Source organism: Fonsecaea nubica (genome assembly GCF_001646965.1).
Source record: "Fonsecaea nubica strain CBS 269.64 chromosome Unknown Scaff2, whole genome shotgun sequence".
NCBI classification, from domain to species: domain Eukaryota; kingdom Fungi; phylum Ascomycota; class Eurotiomycetes; order Chaetothyriales; family Herpotrichiellaceae; genus Fonsecaea; species Fonsecaea nubica.
This window is the reverse complement of record NW_019173675.1, coordinates 361,311-386,999: the sequence shown is the minus strand read 5'-3', so window position 1 is coordinate 386,999 and position 25,689 is coordinate 361,311. Positions and strand designations below refer to the sequence as shown.

The following is a 25,689-nucleotide window of genomic DNA, read 5'->3' as shown; positions in this document are numbered from 1 at the left end:
CCGTGCGTAAATCTTGGTTATATCTCGGATGCGGCTGTGGTTCTCTCCGGAATACCTCTGAGAAGGCTGCGGCAAAGGACTGTTGTTATCACCGCCGATCCGTGGTTCCTTACCATGCGCTCTTCAGAGGTTGGGCCCAATACCTTTGCATGTACGACCTCACGCAACTGCACCTCGCCGTAGACCCATAGTCTCACAGCGTTCCCCGCATAGCGTGGATTTTGTTATCCACTTCTCTTCTCCATGGGGCTTCTGCTCTGGTACCTGGGTACCCACGCACTCACCTCCGGATTATGATTCCCATTTGTCTGAGTCAGGGACACAGAGGACGACGAGGTGATTGACGCCACCGGCGCCTATTCGTGCGGTCATTTCCCTCTTATCCTCGGTCTACAGTTGGAGATCGTGGTGATCGTGTCAGCCCTTTTGCTGGATGGATCAACACTGTCGGATCCGGAGAGAAACCGAAAAATAACACACATACAAAGGCAGGGTACTTATCTCCTAATGCTTCGCTTGTTGCTTGTCTCGCTTTTCCTCTTTTTCCCCCTCCCTCCCAATCAAGCCTCTTGCCTTGGTGACTCGTCAAGATGTTGAACAAAATCATCGTCAACAATTACAACCTTTGGGTCGTGGTGTTTGTGGCCCTGGGCACCATTTCCACAGCCTATGGCCTCGCCATCATTGGCTCGACCGTCGGCCAGCCCAACTTCTATTCCTACTTCAACTTGGCCACGGCGGGCGAGCCTGGCTATGACCACACAACCAACATGATCGGTGCCTTGAACGGCGTCAACTCGGCCGGTGCAATCGCTGGATGTATCTCACAAGCTTGGACTTCCGACAAATACGGCAGGAAGCGGACGATGCAGTTCGGTTCCGTCATTCTCATCGTCGGTGGCGCCCTGTGTGCTGGCGCTGTCGACATGGCAATGTTTCTTGTCGGGCGTTTTGTTGCTGGTATGGGTTCGGGGATTCTAGCTTGCGTTGTCCCCATCTACCAGGCAGAGGTATCCACGCCAGGTATGTAACCTGTTCTTCCTGTCCCATCTTCCCTGCTGTCTCTGACGAGGCAACCCACAGAGACTCGAGGCGCTATGGTCTGCGTCACTGGTATCATGTACGCAGTCGGCTATGCTCTAGCAGGGTGGCTCGGCTACGCCTGTTTCCACATGTCGGCCACGGATCCTGCTGCCCAATTCGCCTGGCGATTCCCGCTCGCTTTCCAAGTCGTCTTCCCCCTGATCTTGCTAGCCGGCAGCAATCTTGTCCCCTACAGCCCGCGTTGGCTCCTCTCGCAAAACCGTCGCCAAGAAGCCCTGGACGTGGTCAAGCGACTTCACAGGACCCCCAACGACCCAGAAGATATCAAGGCCCGGCGTGAATTCTGGCTCATGGAGCAACAGTACGACATGGACGCCACCATGGCCCGGGGCCGGTTCGAGCTCTTCAGCACCCCGTCAAACAGGAAACGCGCCCTGATGGCCGCTGTTCTCATGTGGGGCAATCAATTTTTGGGTATTTTTGTGATGACCAACTATGTCAGTCGTTGTCTCTTCTGTAAAAAATTTGTTCGCTGACGGTTGATATAGGGCGTGTTGATCTATGAGAGTCTCGGGTTGAGCGGGTCAATTCCGCTGCTGCTCAACGCATGCTGGACGACCTTCACTCTGATCGGCAACACATGGACGGCACTGTACATTGACCGCTTCGGCCGGCGTAAGTTCATGCTCATCGGCTCCGTTGGCTGTGTCGTCTCGGTCATTTTCCTCGCCGCCCTGACAGCCTCGTTCCTTAACACAACCAACGAGGCTGGCCTGCGTGCCGGCGTCTTCTTCATCTGGTTCTACATCATCTGGTGGTGCTTCTTCATCGATGCCACCCAGTACGTCTACGTGGCCGAGATCTTCCCCAACCATCTGCGTCCTGCCGGTGTCGCGCTGGGGTTGTCGGCCTTTTACCTTGCCAGCGAAGTCACCCTTGTGGCTGCGCCGGTTGCGCTGAACAAGATTGGCTGGAAGTTCTATCTAGTCTTGATTATTCCATCCTCAGTGGTAAGTTTGCCATAACCCCGACTCTGACCCTCGCTTCCACGACCACCCTCTTTCTTCTAACGCCTCCCCCACAATCTTTGAGCCCTGGAATTGATACTGACGCTTCACTCTTTCCAGTACATTGTGATCATCTACCTCTTCTTCCCCGAGACCAAGGGCCGCACGCTCGAGGAGATCGGCCACGTCTTTGGCGACGACATGCACGTGGCCACGCAATGGTACGACGCCTCGGATGACGAGAAGCGCAAGATCGAGGAACAGGCCCTCCGGGAGACCGAAGGCGGCATCGTGCACGAAAAGGGCTACCAAGGCGCCGCCAACGTGGTCGCCTCGGGCGAAAGCACCAGCCGCGACGAGGCCGAGGAGATCTACGCCGAGAAGGGCAACGAGGTGCGCAGCGAGGAGATTGTCAAAGCCTGATCTGTCTTGTTGTAAGATAGTATGGCGTAGAAGGAAGGCGGGCGGAAGAACCTCTCTCCTCCCGCGTTGATTGAGGTTGAGGTCGAGATTGAGATATAGAATAGAGATAGAAAGTCATTCAGGATATCCGTACATGTATCCACTATCCAGAATAGAAGTATAATACCAGGTTCAGATTCACTTGTCTCTCTAGTGATAGAGAGAGGGAAAGGGAGAGATCGACAGGCGGCGATGGATCAAAAGCAGAGGGGGGAGGGAGAGATGGAAGGGACAGGAGTATGTATGTACATATATAGGAGGTCATGGTGGTAGTAGTTAGATTCCATTCGACGACATGTCAAGGTTATTATTATCAAGTACTCTCTCCGTCTCACGCTCTCACACAGTCTCTCAAAACTTCGTCTGGCTGTCTTATCTGTCTTGCTTGCAAGAATAATAAAGGACAATTCAGTACTTTTCTCGCTTGCTTGATTCAAATTGATTGTTCCAATATCTGGCTTCTGTCAGGTTTTCCTAGTCTGTCACCTGGAGCCTTGTCTGTCGCCCTATTCAATCAGTTAGGCAGCCAGTTAGTCAGTCAGTCAGTTAGTTGGTCAGTCAGCCAGTCAGTCAGTTGGTCAGGATATATGATATAATACAATATACCGTGATATCACGTAATGTAACGTAATGTAAAACGTAACGTAATATGCCATGGAAAGCACCTTGCATACATTCATGCATATAGACACACATCCATCATGTCCACACATCCATCCACTCATCCCCCCTGTCCTCAGCAGAAGGGAATATCAGAAGCAATACCCACAAACACTGAGAATTGCCCCAAAGACCGCAACCACCCCCGCCGCGACCTTGACCTGCCGGGCGCCCACGCGCCTCACGCCCTCCAACACCCTCTCCGGCGCGAGCATGCGCGTCAACCCGACGACCACGCCCCCCCAGCCCGCCAGAGTCACTAGAATCGCCCACCGCGGCGTCTGTGTCTGGGGGGTTCTTCTCCAGAAGTTATGCGTCTGCGCGGTTGCGAGGGACGCGGTGAAGACGACGGCACCGTTGAGGAAGATGGCCGACGCGGTGCTGGTGGCCCAGATGTGCGGGTTTAGTGCTTCGGCGAGGGAGATGGTGAGGAGGGTCGGGCCGATCAGGCGGGCGAGGTTGTGGGAGTGCGAGAGGGGATGAGGGGCGAGAGGAGGAGACATTGGATGGTTTGATTCAATGGTTGGATGGTTGGACCAGCCGCCGGGATACTGGGTAGGTGTAGGAGCAGGATAGGTAGCAAAGATGTAACTGAGAGGGTGGCAGTCGGTTGCTTTGACTTTATTTGTTTTGGTTGTGGAGTGGCGCGATCTGGAAGATCGTGTAGACCTGTGTGAGACTGTCTCAACTGTCTCTGGGAGAATACATGTGTCCAAGTGACGAGTGGGTGGGTTTGGATAGAGTATATACGAGTACGAGTACGATGTATGTAGACGCATGCTTTAATTTTAGTTCCATATGTCCCAGATCTAACTTTGCCCTTACCATTTTAAACTGGCTCCGTGTTGACACGGCTTGGTATTGTACTAGAGGCCAGGGGTCAAACAAGACGCCTCAAACATACTGTACGTGTCCGAGTAACATCACCAAGTAATGTGTTCCTCATATGTCCTATACTTCACACCCTATTAGCTTTTCCAATTCTCTCATACCCGCTGCTCACAACATCGACCCTCGCTTCCTCGCCGCAGTCAGTTCCTGGCGCAGAGCCAAATCCGACAGGATCTCCTCGCTCCCTCCTCCCACGACCTGCATCCGCAAGTCTCGGCTGATCAGCTCGACCAACCCTCCCACTCCGCCACGCTGGTAACCCGCACCCCCCAACACCTGCTGTGCCTCTCGATTGGCCAGTTCCAGGATCCGACCGGCGTGGATCTTTGTCAGTGCGATCCTGCTGGCAATATCGCTTTCCCACCCGTTGAGCTTGATGTGGTACGCGATCTGCTCGAGCCAGGCCCAGTGCGATTCGATGTATCGCGCCATGGTCACAAACTTGTGGCGGATGATCTGGTGCGAGATGAGCGGCTTGCCGAATGTGATCCGGCTGTGACTATAGTCTAGAGCAACCTCCAGACACACTCGTGCCTTGCGATTCATGTGGATGGCCATCATGAACCGCTCCGAATTGAAATCTACACCAGTAATCAGTTTAAGGACTGTGGCAGTTCATGACGGGTCATCCCACTGTGCATGAGAATCCGAAAGCCTTCGTTTTCGGGACCAACAAGGTTCTCGACGGGCACCTGGACATCTTCTAGATCGACCCAAGCGGTTTCTAGAGGCGTTAATAGGTATCTCTGGCAACGTCGCTTTACAACTTACCCGCAGCATTGACTCCGCTATTCTCGATCTTTCTGGCGGAAAATCCTTTCGAGTTCGTAGGAATAACTAGAATAGAAACCCCACCCTTCCCAGGACCACCTGTTCGCACTGCAGTGGTCATATGCGTGGCAGATAGAGCCCCGGAGATCCATTTCTGTGGCCGAGTGTTAGGGACAGAGACTGCTGCATCTCTGGGTTGATTCTTCGGACCTTGTGCCCATTCACAATGTAATATTTCCCATCTGGGGACTTTTTGGCCGTCGTTCTCAAAGAGGCCAGGTCGGAACCACCTGTGGGATGTTAGAGCCATGTCAAGCCTTCCGACAGAGGGGTCCTTGCCAGTAGGTTCCGTGGCCCCAAGGCAAAATCTCGTTTCTCCAGTGTAGATACCCGGAAGGTACTTGTCCTTTTGCTCTTGGGTCCCATATTTTATGATAGGTGGCAGGCCAATGACAGATGTGCCAGCGAGTCCGCCCATGGCTCCGCCGTGCACTCGGGATGTCTCGTCGTGCAGAATCAGTTCGTGGAAGATATCCCACTCTGCATCCACATCAGCCTCCAGAGCAAATAGAACCTCGAAAACGACTCACGCTCCTCTGGAATCCCACCCGGCAACGGAATACCTCGTCTGTATTCCTTCGGAAGCTCAGCAAAAGCAAGGCCTGACCGCGCATACTTCACTCTCGCCTTTAAAAGAGGCCATTAGTGAGAACTCCACTGCGATACCCTTTGGTGGGTATGCTCACTTCGAGAGGAACAAAGCCATCCTTCTCCCATTGCTCCGAATAGGGCAAAACATTGGTCTCGAGATAGTCTCTGACGAACTTTCGGAACGCCCTGTGGCTATCATTGTAGTACGGTGAGTCGAGAGCGTTGTACCACGCAGGCTCCGCAAATGGGTCAAGTGAACCGAAAGGTTTCAGGTGTTCACGGGCCATGGTTTCAAAGATATGGAATGGATGCTGGTGTCCTGAGCTCTGAGCTCTAAGCTCTCACTCTGCTGGGCGACCGTAATTATACGAAAAAGGACCTACTCTGCCGGGCCCGATATCCGCGGTTGTTGCTCTTCTGCTTGGTGACCCGACTGTATCAAAGGTATCGTAGTTTTGCGGGCCGTTCCCCGCGTTTGAGATGATCGCCACGACAGCACGGCGACTCGGCAGCCCGCATTATTCCTCGGCTAGCAGCTGGTTGTCCGCGGTCTCGATGGCTGCTTAAGTAATAAAGTCGGACTGGTGCCATGACCAGAGCACCATCTCAGGGCAAGTCATCTAGAGAGTAGTACGGAATACTTCAATGGTGGTCGAAGGGGGACTTGAGGGGTGAGCGATCGTTTCCCCTCCTCAACGCACAGACCACCATTTCAGACTCGGAATGCTCTCGGAACAGGATCAGATGATGATACCTCCAAAGGACAACCGCTTGTGTGCGAATTCCGCGATCTGCCCAGGTTATGTGACGGGTCTATCCCACACATCGCATCACATAACACAGGTGCGCATACGTGCAGTCAACCGAGTAGTCGCGAGGCCATCACACAAGTATCCATCCTGCATCTTTTCAGGCCATATTGTTAGTCATTGTGCAGTAGCATAGTCTTCAGACCGAACAGACGATGACGGTGAGGATGGTGGCATGGGAGCGCAGTTGGGGCCGGGTAGAAGAGAACCCTGGTTGGATAAATTGCCAGCATGGGAAACCGCGAGGCTCGAGGAACGAGGTTTATAAACGGCGAATAGGGCTGACGACCAGGCTGTGGACGTAGCTTTGCCTAGTTGAGTAATAACCCCTCTAAGATCGACGGCGGTATCTCGTGGGAAGCGAAGTCACCATTGGGTGAATAGCCTGTGAACGTATCGTTGCGGGCAGGGCGGCCGCATGCATCACTGTCATCTCAATCCTTAGTAATGGATGGCAGTTAAACAGGGGAGCGACAAACGCCTAAAGCCGCGACTGGGACAAGGAAGAATGGAAGGGGAGGGAGTAACGGGGGTTTCCAGCTCTTCGGTGGGGGATTCGATACACGATGAGACAAGTTTGACGATGACTAAAGGAGCCAATTAGGGCCACTGGATGCATGACATCACTCCATCACTATCAATCGTGTGGACAGGTGGAGAAGCGAGAGACAGAGAGAGAAGGAGAGAAACTCAGATGGCGACAGACACTTCGACGGCCTTTGGGCTAAAACCCGGGACGAGAGATGCGCTCGTTGATTATGATTGATTGCGTCCGTGGAATTCGAGTCTGTCCGGAGTTCCAAAACCGCACACTGATGAACTATAAAACCCCTCGCCATCGACCACTGCGTCTCGTCCACATCATTCCATTCATCCAACACTTCCTCCCTCAAACTCACCTGCGACCAAGATCACTGCAATTCCACCACCTCGAAAATGGCCCCAAAGCTCCCAACCCGCAAGCTCGGAAAGAATGGTCCTGAGGTGACCGCCCTAGGCTTCGGCCTCATGGGTCTCTCCGCCTACTATGGCAAACCAAAGCCCGACGAAGAACGTTATGCGATGCTCGACCACGCCTACGAAGCCGGCGAGCTCTTCTGGGACTCTGCCGACATTTACGGAGACAATGAAGATCTGCTTGGCCGTTGGTTCAAGCGAAACCCTGGTAAGAGAGAGAACATCTTTCTCGCCACAAAGTTTGGCAACGCCGTCGACCCCGCAACTGGCGCTCGCCTGGTCAAGAACGAGCCAGAATACATCAAGGCAGCCTGTGACAAGTCCTTGAAGCGGTTGGGTGTTGACCACATCGATCTGTACTATTGCCACAGAGTGCAGGCCGACCAGCCCATTGAGATCACGGTCAAAACCATGAAGGAGCTGCAAGATGCCGGCAAGGTCAAGTACTTGGGGTTGAGTGAGTGCGGCGCCGACACTCTCAGAAGGGCCTGCAAGGTAAGGAACCGCGCGCTCACCTCTTTAACCTCTGCCCACTAACACTTCAACTTAGGTGGCGCACATCGATGCGCTTCAGATCGAATACAGCCCCTTCTCCATGGACATCGAGAGCCCCCAGATCGGACTTCTCAAAGCCTGCCGTGAGCTGGGAGTGGCCGTCGTGGCATATTCCCCACTTGGACGAGGCTTCCTGACTGGAGGCATTAGAAGCCGAGCCGATTTTGAAGCAGACGACTTCCGCAGATTTGCACCTCGATTCAGCGAGGAGAACTTCCCCAAGAATATCAAGTTGGTCGACGACATCAAGGCTCTGGCTGATGAGAAGGGTTGCACTCCGGGCCAACTGGTCCTGGCCTTCTTGATGGCCCAGGGAGACGACATTCTCCCTATTCCTGGAACCACGAGAATCAAGAACTTTGATGAGAACATTGCCTCATTGAACGTCAAAATCACTCCCGAGGACAATGCGAAGATTCGGAAGGTCATTGACGCGGCCGAAGTCCATGGTGCTCGGTATCCCGAGGCCTTTGCGAAGGCTTTGTTTGTTGACACCGTGCCACTGAAAGAGTAAACTGTCGAGGATTATCTGGAGAATAATGAGCGAGAAGAAGAGATATATTCCCATTCACTACCAAAGTGGAGAGCCTCCGTTGACATGTCCTGAACCCGCTGTAGCCACCAATAAAAGTACATTTTAATAAAATCATACCCGTGAACCCATTCAATAACGCTGTAATCCCCCCCTCGCAGAGACGCGAGAGGTAGAAAGTGCGTTTCACGCGCCAGGCCACCTGTTTCCACAGCAGCGATCTATCCAGCTGCCATTCAATCCTCAATCTGCCTCATCTTGGGGACCTGCCACCTCCTTCTGGGCCCGAGGTCTTGGATCTTGAAGTGCGGTTTTCTCGGCTGGTTGCGGAGGAACAGGTGGTAGTTTGCCTTGACTCGACTCATGGCCCGTCCCGTCTGGATCTTTCGGTGGTCGAGGAGGATGCTGTTGTAGGCGAAGCTGAAGCGGGGGGTCCGAGGCGCGGGCATGTTGAAGAGAGTGGGGGCTGGGTGCGATTGGGATGTGGTTATCTTCGAGAGTCGGGCTCCGTATGTTGTGCCGTCGGCGGCAACACGAAAGGGGACAGCGTCTGCTTCTCTTTGACCGCGTGAATGAGGTCCTTGGGGGTTGAAGTCTCCAGGAACAGGGATCCAGGCACAAGGCTGGCGATAGACAAGCATGCGAGCGGAGATTGTTCTCGCCGCACCTTCCATATGTAGACAGCACCAATACCCCGTATGTTGAAGTTGACAGTTCTCGAGGGGTTCGCTCACCATATTCCACATTGTCGTCTCTGCAAGCCCATATCTGTTGTCCTGCTCTGTCGACCTCTTGCACGATCTCACCATCATGGATCCCTTCTCTGGCGAGGGCGGTATGCACATCATCCCAGCCACATGTCCTGAACTCACGCTCTAACTACATGTAACCCAGAACTGCTCAATATAACGACCGCATTCTACACGCACGCATACCCGACCGTCCTCGAATTTGACAGCTCTTCTCTCTCCGCAGAAAACAAGACCATCGCACAAATTCTCAAATATCGCGCACAAATAGCCGTCGGCGATGCCTCGTCCGTCATTTCCTCCCTTAAACAATCACAAGACGCCGCCTCCCGCTCAATAGTTGCTTTGGCACAACAAGCGGCCGGCAACCACTCCGTGGCACTCGAAACAGCACTGGCCCTGGCTGAATCTGATGCGGAGGATGCCGTGGTTCAGATCTGCTCTGGTACCGTCCTCGCAGCGGCGGGGGAATACGTGAAAGCCGTCGATCTCTTGTCCAAGCACCAAGGCTCTCTTGAAGCCGTGGCTCTACTGGTACAGATTCACCTGATGCAAAACCGGACGGACTTGGCTGTCAAGGAAGTGGCTGCTGCCAAACGCTGGGCGCAGGATTCATTACTCATCAACCTAGCCGAAGCTTGGACGAATCTCAGGGAAGGCGGGCAAGAGAAGTATCAGTCGGCGTTTTATGTCTACGAGGAACTCGCATCTACGCCAGGGAATACCAGTCCCACGGCATTGGTGGGACAAGCTGTTTCCGAGATACATCTAGGAAGGTTGGAAGAGGCCGAGGCAGCATTGCAGCAAGCTGTGGGCATGGCCAATGCAGATGTGCAATCTATTGCCAACAGTGTCGTTTTGGCAAGTATTGTTGGGAAGAAGGCCGAGGACGTTCAAGGACTACTTCAACAACTACGGGAGAGAGACGCAGAGCACGCGCTGTTGAGAGATTTGGAAGAGAAAAGTCAGCTCTTTGATAGCGCGGCAGCCAAGTATGGAGCCAAAGTTGCCGCATAGGAGACATTGTCAATGCGTTTGGCTATAATGAGCAATGGAACCTCGATGTCCAGAGAATCTTTCACGAGAGAAAATGACATGTGCTGCGCGAGGCAGTCGAAGGCGCAGCACAGGGTCAAGGAATTGGAATGGCGTTTCTTATAGAAGCGGACAACTCGCAATCGCATGAAGTTTCGTGGTAACCATTCCTCTAGACTTTTTTTGAAGAGAGCAAGGCTACCCGATCAGTCAATCTCCAGTCGCCAGTCGTCAGTCGTAAAAGCCCCCTTGTACCCTTATATCCTTGTACGACTAGAAGAAATTCAAGGAATACCACAGCGACGTGGCTACCTACTTATAAGTAATACGTGTACTAGCTACTAGATACTCGGTAGGTAGCTTAGGCGGGTAGGGACATGGGTACCTCGTACATAGTTAGGTTCTCCTTGAACCTCATCCAAGTCATACATACATACATACATACATATACACATACAAGGGAGGTATACATCGTATCGGGAATTATATACTCGGTACATCCTCTTGTGCTGGTATCTACAGTACATGGATACTCACCGTGTGGGAAATAGAGAGGGAGAACCAAGTGAAGACTGATAACTGACGACTGAGGACCGACTGATTGATCGACTGACCGATTGATCGATTGATCGGTTATCGGGACCATTATTATTATTGTTATTGATCAAGGACTGAATAACTCAGTACGTGCCGAGCGATCAGAGCCATCGGTCAATTAATTAGTTGATTAATTAATAAATCAATCAAATTAACGGCGATAGTGCCGTGAGGGTATTTTCCGTCCTTCTGCTCTTCGCGTTGCGCTCGGGCAAAGCGGGCTTTTCATGATATGCTTTTGGCATGTTTGGGACTGGGACGAGCGTTGCATGCATTCTAGAGGATGTATAGACCAGCACTGCACCGCCCGCGTGTTGGTACACTCTCCTGCCTCATCATTCCAGCTGGTTAACATACTGAGAGGTAGCTGTTTCGACGCTCCGCTGAGTGGCTTGTGCGTGGAGCTTTCTTTCGGCGGGTATCCTTCCACAAGCAACGTGGGTCATCCGAGGGCTCCTCAACCCTCTCGTCTCCGGAGTCTGGTCTGCGGTATGACGGAGGGGGAACCGGTTCATGGGCTCTGAAGCTAGTAAAGGCCGTCAAGAGCACCCGAGCAAGCTGATGATCCTTCGACCATGTTGATAATCTGGCCAATTGGCAAGACCAACAAATACATTATGAACAGACGTTCAGCTCTTTTCCATCAACCCACTCGTCAGCTTGGCCCGGGTTCATTCTCCTTTATTCTCACCGTCTCCACCAGATTAGGATAGGTCTCGGCAAACAACGGTCCCAAACTCCAGTTCTCCAGGCGTCGAATGTGGCTCTCGAACACCGGGTTGATAACTGGTTCTTCTTTCTCGGAAGTGCTGAGGAGACAATCCACCGGATCATATGGCCAGTTGACAGATAAATCGGCTGTGAAAGGGAAGAAGAAATCATCAAATGGATAATCCTGAGGGTTCACCACAACCCTATCTCTCATCCGCGGCCATGGGATGTGGTCCATCCATGCGGGATGAGGTTGGAATATTTGTGCTGCAGTAGGCCGGAACCATTCAGGGAGGCGCTCGTAGTTCTCTTTGGTAGGATGGATTTGCCAGCGCATGTGGGTGAACATGATAAACAATGTCGCTACTTGTTCTGGCAATCCAGAAATGTTGGGGAACTTGGAGATGATGTCTGTCATGAGTTGGGACATGTCATCCAGCGATCGACGAGGCCCACTGGGATTCAGAAGAGACGAAACAGAAGGATAACTTGGTGTTGTGGGGAGTGTGTTGGCGCCGCTGATGGGGTCGCGCTGACGAGATTGTAGGAGTTTGAGTAGTAAACTATCGAGGGGGCACGTAGGAGGACTGATCTTGGGGAGGACACTCCAACGTGTCGTGGGAAGTGTCAATTGATCGGGAAGGGCTGGGTACGGGGAGCTGAGGCTGGGCTGAGGTCGTGGTCGTGGTCGAGGGTGAGGGTGATTTTGCGCGCGTGCATTGCCTGTTCGTTGTCCCAAAAGATCGAGCAGAAATCCGAAGTTGACACGCTCCCCACCCTCATTCAGTTCGAGGCTCCGTTGTAGATTGTCTCGTTGGTTGTTCAGTGCATCTCTTGACGTGGATGAAGGCCTGTGATCCTCGACTCCTTCTCCTCCCAACTGTGGAGGATGCGGTGGTGTTTCTGACTGGCCTTGTGACAGAATGGGAGAGACGGAGAAGGCAGTCTGCCCATTTCGCTGGATATGGAAGGAGGTTGGGCTGGCTTGTGTGCCGTTACTTGGAGGAAACAGAGGATTGAGAACAGGATGTGTCTGAATCAGTCCAGCCTGGACATTGTGCTGCGCAGCCGTCGCAAGATCTAACAGTGACAACGGTTAAGATGAGAAGACGAGACTGGAGAGGAGGAGAAAGTAGAAAGAGGAATACCAGTTAATCCCTGCGCTCCTACAATGGGTTGAATGATGGACATGACTGACGCAAGCCTCCTGCGAATCTCCTCATTCTCTGCTTGGATAGCATCTTTCTGTCTGATGACGGCCTCGAGCTCTTGATATGGCTGATGGGATGTCAACTCCTGTATTCTCCGCTCCAGGTTCTCAATGGTCTGCTTGGTCCGCTCTCGGATTGCGCGTTGGGCTTCACGGTCATTGGCACGCTTTTTGGCCAGCTGTTCGGGCGTGAGGGTATCGACGCTCCGCGAGCCAGGCGGAGCATTCTTCCGTTTCCGACCATCCTGCCATAGCGAAGGAGGTGAGAGGTTGTAGTCGGCTTGTGCTGAAGCGGAGGTATGAGAGGCAGGAGATGCTGGATCTCGCTGCATTTTGAGCGACCTTGCTTATCAAGGAAAAGCTGTTCCTGCAATGCTTGAGTCAGTGAACAGGTCAGAATGCGAAGAACCTTACTCGGGAAAAGGGCCGGTATTTTTCCACTTCAGATCCCAGGCGCTGATACGCGGAAGACAAAGTTGCAGTCTGACACACGCCAAACGAGGGCCTGTCGATCTGTGGTGCCGGGGACGTCGGATCAAACCCGACGCATCCACATGGAGATTTGTGCTTGTTGTACCTCGTACCCAGTACTCGGTACCTGTAGGTACTTTTACAAGTGAAATGTCTCGTGATCACTGGGGTAAGAGTGTAAAGGTACAGCAAACAAGTCACTGATTTGATCATTCTATTGGAATATCTCTTCGGCTTTGTCAGCCATTCTCCTTTTCTATCTGTCAAGCTCTCATTCTTCGAGTATGCCATCTATTCGAGGGTCTCCCAAACCATCCACACAACACTTTCTCTGTTACCTCGAAGGTAATGATGCCCTGAACTCCCCAATAAACAGACTTGCAGCAAGGGATCTGTGCCCCGGACTGATGCGCGCGTGCTTTGTCTTTTCGTATCCAACGCCGATGTCAAGTTCCAGTATTGTCCATTCATAGGCCAGCCAGCCGTTGCCAAAGATGTTGCTGCATACTTCACTTACTCAGCCAGTGGTTGGAAAACTTGAACTCCTCCTCAACCTCTACAGTCACCGGATAGCTGTAGTCGCCGCCCTTGGCCGCGGGCTCGGCGTCAAAGATGGCTTGTGCGGCATTTTCGTTCCCAAAATATTCATTGTCTCCCAAGCCGCACTTGTCCAGGACTTTGCGATATTTCTCAACTTTTGCTTGTGTACGAGTAGCATCTTCACCCTGAGATGTCAAGGTCAGCCCAGTGATTCCAATGCTGCCCTTCTTGAACCGTATGCCTCTCCCCTCCAGTGGAGCCAGGTGTCGGTTTCGTTCTTTGTCCAACATTCTGCCATTGAGATTCAGGAATCTGTCCATAGTTCTGGCTTCCGCTTGCGCCTCCGCAGCAGTCTCCTTGACCAAAACCTCGTACTCGTAACCTACAAAGGCCAGGCGATGGTTGCTGAACTCGATGTAATCTGTTCTCTTAAGATCCTCTCCAATGGCATGGGCTTCGACATCGCTCGAATACGACAAAGGCGTCTTGGTTTTGTCAGCAACCAAGTCTGAGATCCCACTGAGATCTCTCTGGACGAGGAGGTCGGTGAGGTAGAGTCGAGTGACAGACCGAGGTACCGCTTCAATGAATTCTTGGGCAAACCAAGGTGATCGAACATTGACGTGGAGTTCAATGAGCTGCAGAGATCTCATGCGTGAAATGCAGTCTTTGAGAGCTCCCATGAAATTTGCGTGTCGATGGCAGTGTTCCGAAATGACACCATGGACGCAGATCTTGAGTTCACGCAATTGTCTCGCAAAAATGTGAAGGTTATGGAACATAATGGTGGCTTCCCTGTAGAAGTTGATTCCCTTCGTATGCGATTGAAACAACATATCGGGGATGACAAACTCGAGACTTTCTAGGGTCCTGGCCGTCTTCAAGGTGATCTGACTTGCAGTGAGAATGGCATTGGAATCGACGCGGAGTTGTTTGACCGGAGAAGCCTTTCCGTCCGGCGGGAAGACGAGGTTGCCAACTGTATAGGCGATCTTGTTCGCGTACGCCCCATGCAGCACGGTTCGTGGATCTGCTGCGATGTACAATGTTTCCAGATGTGGTTTGTTCTTGAGAACATGCGATTGAAGCAAAGGAAGGTTGAGGTTATCCAGAACTAGAACCCTTAATCTCTTTAGCCATGGGATGCTGTTGACCATAGCTAGGCGACATTGGTACTGCTGTCCATCAATGGATAGCATGCGGGCTGCTGGCATCATCAAAGTGTCATGTTTTCCACAAGGATGGGCAGAAGAACTCGTGTTTTCTCCACAACCATCTGCCCCGATTCCGAACAGGTGCAGCTCTTCAAGCTGGATTGAATGTTTCAAGACCTCGGCCAGTTGGAGGAATACAATCGGGTCGCTGTTGTGCGGAACTTCGAGAAAGAGGCTTCTGACGCTCCGGTAAGCCTTGCTTCTGATTGTGGCAACGTTCAGCGATCTCCCGAGGAATTCTTCAAGTCGATTGGCTGGTGTGAGTACAGTGGTCTCGGTATTGAAGTAGCAGTATGTTTCGTGATACGTCTGACGGCAGACGAGCTGAAATGTCGCACACCCGGTGGAAGGGCGAGCACCAACCACCTGCTTGGTCGCATGAACCAGGCCTATAATGGTGTCGCGAACTTCTAGAGGAATGCCGAGTAAATGATTCTTCGGGTATTCGATAGTAGGAGCTTGGATGCTTGAGACTCGAGGTTTGGACATGAGTACGGGTTGAGGAGCACAGTCGCTGCCATACACCTGGCCATCCATCTTTGTATCCTTGTCACTCCCAAACTGTAGCCCCTGAGAAATGCTCGTCTCCAGATCTATCATGCTGGTGTCGGGAGAGGGGACATTGGCAGGACGACAAGAGGTCGCTGTTGGCGTGCAGTGACCTAGAGAAGGTGTGGTTAGTTCAAGTCTAGACACCAAAAGCCATGGCTTCCTACCCGTGTTGATGGCTTTCGTTTGCGAAGCACTGCTGAGTGCCATGTTGACAAAGAAAAGAGGCTTGCTGTCCTCTGTGAGGGACAAAGCAGGTTGGGCGGTGAGGTGCGTCCGAATTTCTCGGTCTGTGCAGGTCAAGAGTAATTGAGAATTCGAGTGATCTTGAAGCAGCAATTTGCCTCGGCCACTACCACGACAAAACGTAGTTCTGTTATTGTCAAGAAGACTGACTGGCGTCTGACAAGTGGGATCAGAGGCAATTGTCCAGATCGAGGCACGTTAAGTGAGAGAGTTGTGTGAGAGAAGAAAGAAGAGGCGCGGTATATCACATGCGTTGTGCGCACCATGCACTGATTCAAATCGTGAAGTAGCAAGGTGACAATAACAAGGACCAAAAAGGCGACAGGTGCCAAAGATGTGAAGTTGTTGAGTTGATTGGGTGAGGCACATGTCATAGGGCTGTTGTGTCACCTCAACGCCTGTGACTCTCACCGACGTACCTACCATGTGATCTGTACCAGGAGAGCTTTCATATCTCTCAGCCTTGTAGATACAAATCTTGTCTCTGCCCTGACGCATATGTATATATCTTTGGGGACGGAGACGGTGCGCATAGAGGAAATGATCACTCCATACAGGATACGTATGACAAGCCAGCTGACAACCTTGCACACCAGAGTACTCGACTTACCTAGACCCACAGGACCATGAAAGCACATCAAAGCACAGGACAACATTGACGGCACGCAAGTTGTTCTCACTCCAGTGCGTGATATGCTGTTGTCTCCATGGCAGCAGAAGGAGATTCGAAGTCAAAGGCTCCTGGTCACTCAGTCAGGTTGGTCCCCGAGTCTTGAACCGGTAGTGCGTCGACACCGAGAATCTCGCGTTGCAGGAGGAACTACTGCTTCCTGGGTCAACGCACTTGCTCATCAAAGCGTGGTGATCTTCCTGATCCATCTCTAAGTCGGCCATCGAGCTGCGTTGCGTCAACACTGTTCGTTCAGTGTAAAGTTCTGGTGTGCACCAAGAGCTGTCATCTTCCCGTCCTCAATCTTTCGGCACGGGATCGGAAGGGGGCTTTGAGACAAAAGAAGAGCTTCAAACATCAACGATCGAAGGAAGAAAGGTTTTGAGGCAGCTTAGTTGGCATTGCGCAAAGTTGAATGAGGAGATGGACGTGAGAGAATAACAGAAACTGAGTGGAGTTGAAGTTTATGGTCGCGCAGTCACGAGACTCGGCCAACCTTCCTAGCAAACATAATGGTGTATTTCCCTGCGGTGCATCACTCTGCTCCGACGAAAACTGTCGTGGTTCACATTTCCTTGTCAATCTTGTGCCCAACCGGTGGTGGAGGGGTTGGAGGTTATGCAGGGGAGGTCCCTTGTCCGTCAGTCTGCCAGGCTGCTCTTTGTACGAACCCTACGCACCACCGCCGTCCGAGCTGCCGCTCAAGTTCCTCGCCTCGACCTCCGAACCATTGATGCGAAATGGCAGCAGAGATGGGCAAACCAGCCAAAGCCCCGAGGGCAATCAAGTTCCCTACCCGGGTCCTATGTGCTACCAATGTTTGCTTACCCATCTGGGTCTCTTCATATGGGTCATCTTCGAGTCTATACCATCTCCGACGTGATCGCCCGCTATCGAAGAATGCGAGGTTATGATGTGCTTCACCCAACTGGCTGGGACGCATTTGGACTCCCAGCAGAGAATGCCGCAATCGAGCGCGGTCTTGATCCTGCTGTTTGGACCGATGATAACATTGCAAAGATGAAACAACAGCTCAAGAGCATGAACACAAGTTTTGACTGGGATGCCGTAGGTCAGAGGATTGGAATACATGTACATAGCGCTGATCAATCGTTCGTAGGAAATATCAACATGTTCGCCGTCGTTCTACAAGCACACTCAAGACATTTTCCTCAGGTTATATCATCGTGGTCTGGCATATCAAGCGGAAGCGCTGGTTAATTATGATCCTGTCGATAAAACGGTTCTTGCCAATGAGCAGGTCGACCACAATGGACGGTCGTGGCGATCAGGGGCTCTAGTGCAGCAGATCAAATTACGCCAGTGGTTCTTCAAAATAACCGAGTTCAAAGAAGATCTACTACAAGATCTGCAATATCTGTCCGACGGAGGAAAGTGGCCAGAGAGAGTCGTAACTCAGCAGCGGAATTGGATAGGCCGCTCCACAGGGGCACGCATCCAGTTTGGCTTAAGAGACGAATCTGGAAACTCTTCCCTGATCCATGTCTTCACCACCCGTCCGGATACGCTGTTTGGAGTCAAATATATTGCCCTCTCACTGACACACCCTCTCGTGGTACGGGCGGCCGCGAGGTTACCCGAGTTGCAGAAATTTCTCGACAGACGAGCTTCTTTCCCGCCCGACTCCAAGGAAGGCTTCGAGCTGCCGTATTCGGCCTTCAATCCCCTTTCACAAGTCGGAGTTTCAGATGCTGAGCCATTGCCCGTTTATGCCGCCCCATATGTGCTGGCAGACTACGGAGAAGGCGCAGTGATGGGTGTCCCGGCTCACGACTCTCGCGATCTCAGCTTCTGGAAACTCCACAGACCCTCAGATCCTGTCACAATCGCGATATCGCCAGAGCCTTTAGCTAACAGGGCCTCTCGTGTGCTTGCCACCGATGTGGTCGAAGCGTACACAAATGACGGGTGGCTGACTTCTTTATGTGGTCCTTACACGGGTCTACCAAGCAGTAAGGCGAGAACCGAGATTGTCTCTGGACTGGAGAAACACGGTCTTGCGGAAGCAGTCGAAACTTGGAGACTTCGTGACTGGCTTGTGAGCCGCCAAAGATACTGGGGTACGCCAATCCCCATCATACACTGCCCAGCCTGTGGACCTGTTCCTGTGCCCAAAGAAGACCTTCCCGTGGTATTACCACGACTCGATTCATCCATCAAAGGACAATCCGGTAATCCACTGGATAGGATCGCGGAATGGGTCAATTGCCAGTGCCCATCCTGCAAAGGTCCGGCGAAGCGAGAAACGGACACGATGGATACATTTGTCGACTCTTCCTGGTATTTTATGCGATTTCCAGACGCGACGAACGAGCTTGAACCCTTCTCCCAGCAATCCGCAGCCGATATGCTCCCTGTGGATACCTACATTGGAGGCGTCGAGCATGCTATTCTACATTTACTCTATGCACGTTTCATCTACAAATTCCTGTGCAGCGAACGTCTTATTTCCAGCGACAAGGGCCATGCCGAGCCGTTCCAACAATTGATAGCGCAGGGGATGGTGCATGGGAAGACATTCTCTGACCCAGACAGTGGTCGGTTCTTGTTGCCCAGTGAGGTCGACTTGGACGGCGAGGCCGCAACCATCAAAGCCTCTGGCAAGGCACCCAACGTCACTTGGGAGAAGATGTCCAAGAGCAAGCATAACGGTGTGGACCCATCGGTCGCGATTGAGAAGTTTGGAGCAGATACTTTACGAGCCCATATTCTCTTCGCTGCACCAGTTAGTGAAGTGCTGCAATGGGACGAGGAAAAGATTGTTGGAATACAGAGGTGGTTTGGCCGAGTAAACCGCATCATCTCCCAGCTGCCTTCCCAGGACCAAGACGTCTCAGAGATCACGATACCTGAGCTGAGAGATCTTAGCACAAGTGATGCTGAGGCGCTGCTCTTGACGCAAGGGACCTGCAAGAACATCTCGCAGACATTCTTGAGCGACATCTACAGCCTGAATACAGCCGTCTCGGACCTTATCAAGCTAACAAACGGCCTCGAAGGAATTGGCGTCAACAATCTGACACCTTCTGTCGCCTATGTCGCCGTGACCACGCTCCTAAAGATGATGGCGCCAATCACTCCAGCATTCGCCGAGGAATGTTGGGAAAGAGTGGTGCCGGGCACAGAAAGCAAGAGCATCTTCGATGTGTCATGGACAGGCGATGTCGTAACGCCTGAACAAGAGGCTGCTCTACGGAGTCGCAAAACAACCATCACCTGCGCCGTGCAGATCAATGGAAAACTACGGTTCACAGCATCAGTACCGTCCCCTCGCGCAGACGGCAAGGCTGGAATGGACCCGGCGGCACAAGAGGCGGAGATCATCCGTGCTGTCCTCGAGACAGAAGAAGGCCGAATGTGGCTGACGGAGAAGAACAACTGGGAAAAGAAGAAAAGAGTAATTGTCGTTGGAGGCGGCAGGGTGTTGAACGTTGTATTCTGAGGCCACACGGTCCTGACACAGCCCAGTGCTTGCGCTCACTCTTCATGGCATGTACAACATTGTGGATGATATTAGAAACACTCAGCCTTGGGGAATGGCAGGAGCGGACCACGTCATTTGAAACACGAGGCTAAACCACGGTATTGCTACATCCCACTTTCCACTCGAACGTGTATCTTCACATGGCCTTTCACTTGCATATTTGTGTCACCACCGTAACTTGACGCTCTTCACCTCTGAAAAATTGGTGAGTCCATCGATACAAAGGTCGAGTCTTCACTTACCCAACAGGCAGACAGTACTGGAATCTGACCAGTGAAGTGAGGCCAGCCTAATATCTTGGGTATGTGGATGATGCCTTAGGTCAAGCCGCTTCGGCCACATCAAGAAACTTCACGCCCCAACTGGATCATCATTATCATCACTATGACCGACTCCCATGACGGCGAAGGCGAAGCCGTCAAAGGGGACACATTCCCACCCCCAGCCTCAGGCTCAGGCCCATCGCCGCCGCGCAGCAACAAACTCACTTTCCCCGAAGAAATCACCGCCAGAGTGATCAGCTACATCGTGAGGGACGGATTGCGCATCTCGACCGACGCGCGCTACGACATCGACGTGGCGACGATCCACTGTCTCATGAGGACGAGCGTGTCGGTCAGACGCGAAACCCTGCGCCAGGTGTTCCGCCAGCCGCTGCGCTTCTGGCTCAGCGGCGTCAAGTCGTGCGATTGCAAGCCACCACTAGAAAGCATCAGGCACAAGGAGTGTCGCTGCACGCTGCTCCGGGAGAAGATGGCGTGGATGCCGCTGAATAGGTGGCGCAGGGTCGTGGTGCATTTCGTCCCGGTGTCCGCGTGGGGGTTGGGTGATGGGGTTGCCACCCTCCGAGGGGATTCACAACAGACTGATGATGATGATGATGATGATGATGATGATGATGATGATGATGATGATGATGATGGAGGAGGAGCGGGGGAAGAAGAAGGCGGAGGAGGAGGAGGAGAGAAAGAAGCAAGAGAAAAAGAGGTATTAGCTCGCAGCGAGTTCCTCGACGGCGCGCAACGCGTCAAGCACTACTCCCGAAGTCTAGCGACGACGCTCTACTTTGTGTTCAAACAGTGGGCCAGGCTGGACTGCGACGCCGCGTGTGGCGGAGCCATCGAGATGACGCGCCGCCGCTACTACGGTCCGCTCGACTGCTCGTACGACCCCAAACTGCCCGCCCTGCCATTCGACGTCGACTTTGTGTTCGAACCGGGTCCTGCCACCGCTAGCGGCGACGTCAGCGGCAACAGCGGCGGCGCGAGAGAGGTCGATCCACCACAAATTCCCCTGTGGACGATGAACATGGTCGAAAGCCTGCTGATGCCGTGGTGGCGGATCACGACCAAACGGGCTCCCGCGCGCCAGATCCAGCTACCCGACTCGATCGCCGCGGCCTTCACCACGGCGTGGGACCGCCTCATCGCGGCCGACTTCCCGCACGAACCGGCCGCGGTGGCCGAGCGTCTGCGGCGCGACTTTGCCGACTTTTGGTCCTTCAAGCTCGAACCGGTGCCCCTCTTCGACGCGGACAGCCTGTGGCTTTGCGTCGTCGCCGTCGACGACTCCCGCGACTGGTACCTGGACGAGGCGCCGCTGACGACGACGCCCACGAATTGGACCATTTGCGGCGTTCCTGTGCTGCGGATCGATGTGGTCGCGGGGTCCGGATCAGAAGAGGGTGTGGACAAGGGCTCTGCCGGCGACGACGGCGGGTCGTGGACGGGACAGTTCCTGGCTTCTGATGTCTAATCCTCCCACAGATAATGCCACACGCACAGAGAGAGAGAGAGAGGAAGAGGCGGGGGGAAATTACGAGTCTATTCCTCGTCATCCAACTCAAACAAAATGGTTGGTTTTCTCAAGCAAAGAGTTCCCTGTCCGTCCAGGCCAGACCAGGTACAGGACGTGCGGTATGAGGTAACAGGTGACACTTGCTGAGAGGGACGCATGCTGCTTGTTCACACCCACAAGGCCAGATATCCATAGCGCTCTAGGGACGCTAATCCAAGAATCATATCATATCATTCATTCACATGAGCTCTGACGCTGAGAAGACTGTGCTAAGCTTGGACGTGACGCTGAACAACAACAACAATTAAAAAACACATCGTGATCGTAATGAACGTCGCTGCGGGATTGTAAGAAAGGGTTTGGTCACCGGTTCATTCCACCACATGTTCCATACCCACGTAAGAGAAGTGGAAAAAGTATTGCATGTATGTCCTCGACGGCGACGAGCCTTGCACGGAGAATGTGGGCGAGAGGGTCATGAAGCGGAGCCTCGATCGATCTTGTTCGATTTGATCGATCCCTCTCAGTTGGTCATGGTATCTGGCAAGTATGAATCCCAGATTGATTTCACGACTTTCCATGCTTCCAATACATGATCGTCCCACCAGGACGTGAGCCCCTCGGACCGACCACACAGTATAGCGTATGGAGTCTCACCTTCCTTGTTCTTGATATTCCAATCGGCGCCGTTGCTGATCAAGGTCTGGAGACAGGGCTGAAATTTACTGCCAATGTCAGTTTCCCACCTCAAGCCGGGACACTTGCATAAATGGTGCAAGGCTGTGTCTCCCTTGTCATCGGTGAGATTGATATCGGGTACCTCAGAGGCAAATCGAACGACGCCATCGGCATATGTGTGCAAAGCAGCCACCATCAGAGCGTTCATCCCATATTTGTCGGTGCAGTGCCGATCAATATCATCCCGAGAGGCCAAATATAATGCGGCCGCTGGGCGATGACTGTGGAGAGCATGCAGCACCGCATTCCGGCCGTCGTGAGACTTGGAGTTTGCTGGGAGGCCAGCACTGAGGAGGTACTCGATCACAGGCACCGCGCCGCCATCTGCAGCCCAGTGAAGGGCCGACCGTCCATGGCGGTCGCAAACGTCTGCTTGAATGCCTCTTTGGCTCATGAGATACTGAACCACCTCCAAAGAGCCGCAGCTTGCTGCTGCATGGAGTGGCGTGCAGCCTTCCTCATCTGCCACATTCAACTCACGCCCCCCACTATAAGCCAACAACTTCTTGACAATCCCGAAGTGTCCCAAGCTAGCCGCGTCCGATAGGGCGGTTCCACCCCATCTGGTTTGTGCAGTGGTATAAGAGATGGCAACGTCGCGAGCCTCGCTCGAGTCCAAAGCCGATATCAGTTCCAGCAGTCGGTCAACTACCGCCTCGTCCCCACAGTAGGCTGCGTTGTGCAGATAGGTTTGATAGATCGAGCCTCGATGTTGATACCACGATATGGCCTCGGGTTCGGCAAGGATCCTGAGCGGAACAGCCTCAAGCTGAGACTGTAGCGCAAACGTTAATGGAGGCAGACCAAACTCATCCAGGTCGTTAAGTACGCCGTTGTTCAGATCGATCAAAAGATTGGCTGTTGACACATGGCGCTGATCTATTGCGTACCACAGTGGCGTACGCTGGCTGGAACCGCGCCAGCTTGTCAGTAACGTCACCCAGGATCTTTTGTCGTCTCCAAGACGACGTCTCAATTCAGCTGCCGACTCCCTGCACTCTAGACAGAATCCGTTCACACGCTCGTTCTGGTGTATTTGGGGTCCACGACTGATATAGTCGGTGATCCAGTCATGCGAGCCGATGAAGGCGAGAAGGTGCAGGGCACACAAGCCATGTACGTTAGCACTGTGGAGATTAGATAGTCGCAGCGTAGCGGTGACACGTCCGGTGTTGTCGAGGAAAGAGAAGGCCCTCTGCCTCAAAGACACGTTATCGCTGCCAGACGATACGTGCCAAATCCAGTATTGTGCGCTATAGTCGGCGAACGGAAACGCATCTTTATGGTCGAGCGTACTCTTGCCATCGAAGTGGCAGTCTGCAAACGCATCTAGATATAGATAATTCAAACAACAGCTGGCAATGAAGTCGTGGGGATCCGGCATGAGTCGACTACCGAGTGATTCCAAGAAGCTTTGTGTGGTGTAGTGGACCAAACGAACAATTTGGGTCTCAGAGTCGATGGTTACCAACCCGGCACAGCTTGAGATTACGTCGTCAGGATCGTCCAAGTCGTACTCTAGATCCAGTTCTTTGGTTTCCTCGTCGACAGCGAGGGCGTGTCTTATTTCGTCGAGAGTGAGCGGCCGCACGCTAAATGCGACGCAAACCAAGACTTTCCTGGCGAGTGTACTGTGCTCTTCAGGTTGGCTTTGTATCCTCTGGAGTGTGTCCATGTAGGCTCGATCAAGAGCATCACCCCCTTGGGCGAAGGCCTTGAGGGCTTGCAACACGTCCCTAGGCTTCGTTTTCGTCGCAAGGGTGTCGCAGTGCAGCTTTGCCAGCAAAAACCTGAAAGGGTGTTAATCAACCATGCACTGGATGTCTTCCTGTAGTAGGAATACTCACATGCCCCCGGCACTATCACAGATGGCGTCTTTGATCTTTGGATGCAGGTCAGTCTTCTGGGCAATGCATCTGATCTTAGGTATCAGAGAATCACAAAACTTCCCAAGGTCGTCATTTCGAGCATGGATCGTCAGTCGTCCATCTTTTGGGAAAACCCCGTTGATTTCCGGATCGGGTCGCGAAGTTGCGAGCACCTTGATAGCCACCTGGGATTTCAGCTTTTCCTGTAGCCCAAATATGAAACTAAGGATATATTTCCACGGCCTCTCATCAGATCCTTCTGGTCCCTTGCACTCGTCCAGAGCATCCATGACAAAGGTGACCAAAGAAAAGCCTGACAACAGATTTTCGAATAGCGCACACATTTCTTCCAGGCTGGGAGCCGTGGCCGCCACGCGCTTGTGCTGCTCCTCATAGACGCTATCGACTGCATTGTTTTTGGTTGGCTTCTGCAGATATAGTTGCCGCACCATACTGGAGACGATGTGATGGCACGACTGGGTAGCAGTCCTTCGAAAGCTGTTATAGAAGAACACAAGTCCCGAGTTGTCATCCTGGGTCACCCGCGCTTGCAGGCTGTTAATGATGATTGACGCAATGAAAGTCTTGCCAGCTCCTGGAATGCCCGGCAGTAGTATCGTTGAGGGGCCTGCATCGTTGAGCCACCTGCAGTATATCGGGTCAGTGAAGACCCATTGCCCTGTCCCTGCTTGCACCTTGGTGAAGTAGTCGTGTTGATGAGCAGAATAAGTACCAGGTGCAAGCCAATCCGCAACGCGCTGGACTTTCTCCTTGTCATGGTCTATAGTTAGCCTCGCCAAATCTTGAGCTATCTCGCGTTGTAGTGTACTAGGGACAACACCTTAGTCGGTCTGAATACGGGTACAATCTCAGAGCTCACCTGTCCAAACTTTGGCGTACAGCGACTAGCAGTTGGATGGAGGAGCTGAGTCGAGAGCGCAGTTGGCTTGCCTCCTTGGGGTCCCATCGGAGACGCTTCCATATCTGCTGTGGCCCTTTTCGGGGCACTATAGTTGCCGAATCAAGTTCAGTATGAGCGTCGATAACCGTGTTCAGGTCCATCAAGACAGTCTCGCAGTTCGTCACGGCATTTCGCAAATCATCTTTGATAGAGTCTGCAAGGTCGTCATCTTCAACCTGAATCTTCAGGTCGTTGACGACTATCTGGAGGGTGCGGGTCCTGTTGTAGTCAGAGGGTTTCAACACAAAATGTGAGGCAAAAGTGCCAACTCATCAGCCAATGCATTGTATTCCGCTGGAGCGCCCTTGAAACGTCTCCTGGTCCTCTCAACCAATTGTGCTATTACGAGAATATCACCAACAGAGAATCCAAAGCTCATGGTGTAGCAAGCGGAGTCTCCAATATGAAGGCTATAGGATGAAAACGTTGAAAGAACATGTAGGTAGTTTTCAGCCTCAGTTTCTCAACTGGGCACAGCCTCGCAGCCTC

At 52.7% G+C, this 25,689-nt stretch overlaps 10 protein-coding genes across 10 annotated transcripts; 5 read left to right on the top strand and 5 right to left on the bottom strand.

The window, feature by feature from the left end:
• Positions 1–590: 590 nt before the first annotated feature.
• Positions 591–2,474, top strand: AYO20_00564 (hypothetical protein; the record flags this gene model as incomplete). The annotated part of the gene is made up of 4 exons (XM_022638873.1): positions 591–1,023; positions 1,084–1,541; positions 1,593–2,054; positions 2,172–2,474. The coding sequence occupies 4 exons, from the start codon at positions 591–593 to the stop codon at positions 2,472–2,474; spliced, it is 1,656 nt and encodes a 551-aa protein (XP_022505156.1).
• A 791-nt stretch (positions 2,475–3,265) lies between these two features.
• Positions 3,266–5,773, bottom strand: AYO20_00563 (hypothetical protein; the record flags this gene model as incomplete). Its single annotated transcript, XM_022638872.1, has 8 exons — positions 3,266–3,764; positions 4,177–4,645; positions 4,699–4,788; positions 4,836–4,989; positions 5,046–5,125; positions 5,226–5,375; positions 5,426–5,522; positions 5,582–5,773. 8 exons carry the CDS (start codon positions 5,771–5,773, stop codon positions 3,266–3,268), a joined length of 1,731 nt encoding a protein of 576 aa, XP_022505155.1.
• A 1,458-nt stretch (positions 5,774–7,231) lies between these two features.
• Positions 7,232–8,321, top strand: AYO20_00562 (hypothetical protein; the record flags this gene model as incomplete). The annotated part of the gene is made up of 2 exons (XM_022638871.1): positions 7,232–7,747; positions 7,803–8,321. The coding sequence occupies 2 exons, from the start codon at positions 7,232–7,234 to the stop codon at positions 8,319–8,321; spliced, it is 1,035 nt and encodes a 344-aa protein (XP_022505154.1).
• A 254-nt stretch (positions 8,322–8,575) lies between these two features.
• AYO20_00561 (hypothetical protein) lies at positions 8,576–9,085 on the bottom strand (the record flags this gene model as incomplete). Its single annotated transcript, XM_022638870.1, has 1 exon — positions 8,576–9,085. One exon carries the CDS (start codon positions 9,083–9,085, stop codon positions 8,576–8,578), a length of 510 nt encoding a protein of 169 aa, XP_022505153.1.
• Positions 9,086–9,149: 64 nt separating this feature from the next.
• Positions 9,150–10,105, top strand: AYO20_00560 (hypothetical protein; the record flags this gene model as incomplete). The annotated part of the gene is made up of 2 exons (XM_022638869.1): positions 9,150–9,174; positions 9,234–10,105. The coding sequence occupies 2 exons, from the start codon at positions 9,150–9,152 to the stop codon at positions 10,103–10,105; spliced, it is 897 nt and encodes a 298-aa protein (XP_022505152.1).
• A 1,270-nt stretch (positions 10,106–11,375) lies between these two features.
• On the bottom strand, positions 11,376–12,973 carry AYO20_00559 (hypothetical protein; the record flags this gene model as incomplete). The annotated part of the gene is made up of 2 exons (XM_022638868.1): positions 11,376–12,491; positions 12,602–12,973. The coding sequence occupies 2 exons, from the start codon at positions 12,971–12,973 to the stop codon at positions 11,376–11,378; spliced, it is 1,488 nt and encodes a 495-aa protein (XP_022505151.1).
• Positions 12,974–13,621: 648 nt separating this feature from the next.
• Positions 13,622–15,625, bottom strand: AYO20_00558 (hypothetical protein; the record flags this gene model as incomplete). Its single annotated transcript, XM_022638867.1, has 2 exons — positions 13,622–15,528; positions 15,583–15,625. The coding sequence occupies 2 exons, from the start codon at positions 15,623–15,625 to the stop codon at positions 13,622–13,624; spliced, it is 1,950 nt and encodes a 649-aa protein (XP_022505150.1).
• A 1,552-nt stretch (positions 15,626–17,177) lies between these two features.
• On the top strand, positions 17,178–19,794 carry AYO20_00557 (hypothetical protein; the record flags this gene model as incomplete). Its single annotated transcript, XM_022638866.1, has 2 exons — positions 17,178–17,399; positions 17,452–19,794. The coding sequence occupies 2 exons, from the start codon at positions 17,178–17,180 to the stop codon at positions 19,792–19,794; spliced, it is 2,565 nt and encodes an 854-aa protein (XP_022505149.1).
• A 426-nt stretch (positions 19,795–20,220) lies between these two features.
• Positions 20,221–21,591, top strand: AYO20_00556 (hypothetical protein; the record flags this gene model as incomplete). Its single annotated transcript, XM_022638865.1, has 1 exon — positions 20,221–21,591. One exon carries the CDS (start codon positions 20,221–20,223, stop codon positions 21,589–21,591), a length of 1,371 nt encoding a protein of 456 aa, XP_022505148.1.
• A 565-nt stretch (positions 21,592–22,156) lies between these two features.
• On the bottom strand, positions 22,157–25,579 carry AYO20_00555 (hypothetical protein; the record flags this gene model as incomplete). Its single annotated transcript, XM_022638864.1, has 4 exons — positions 22,157–24,161; positions 24,219–25,067; positions 25,120–25,419; positions 25,470–25,579. The coding sequence occupies 4 exons, from the start codon at positions 25,577–25,579 to the stop codon at positions 22,157–22,159; spliced, it is 3,264 nt and encodes a 1,087-aa protein (XP_022505147.1).
• Positions 25,580–25,689: the final 110 nt, after the last annotated feature.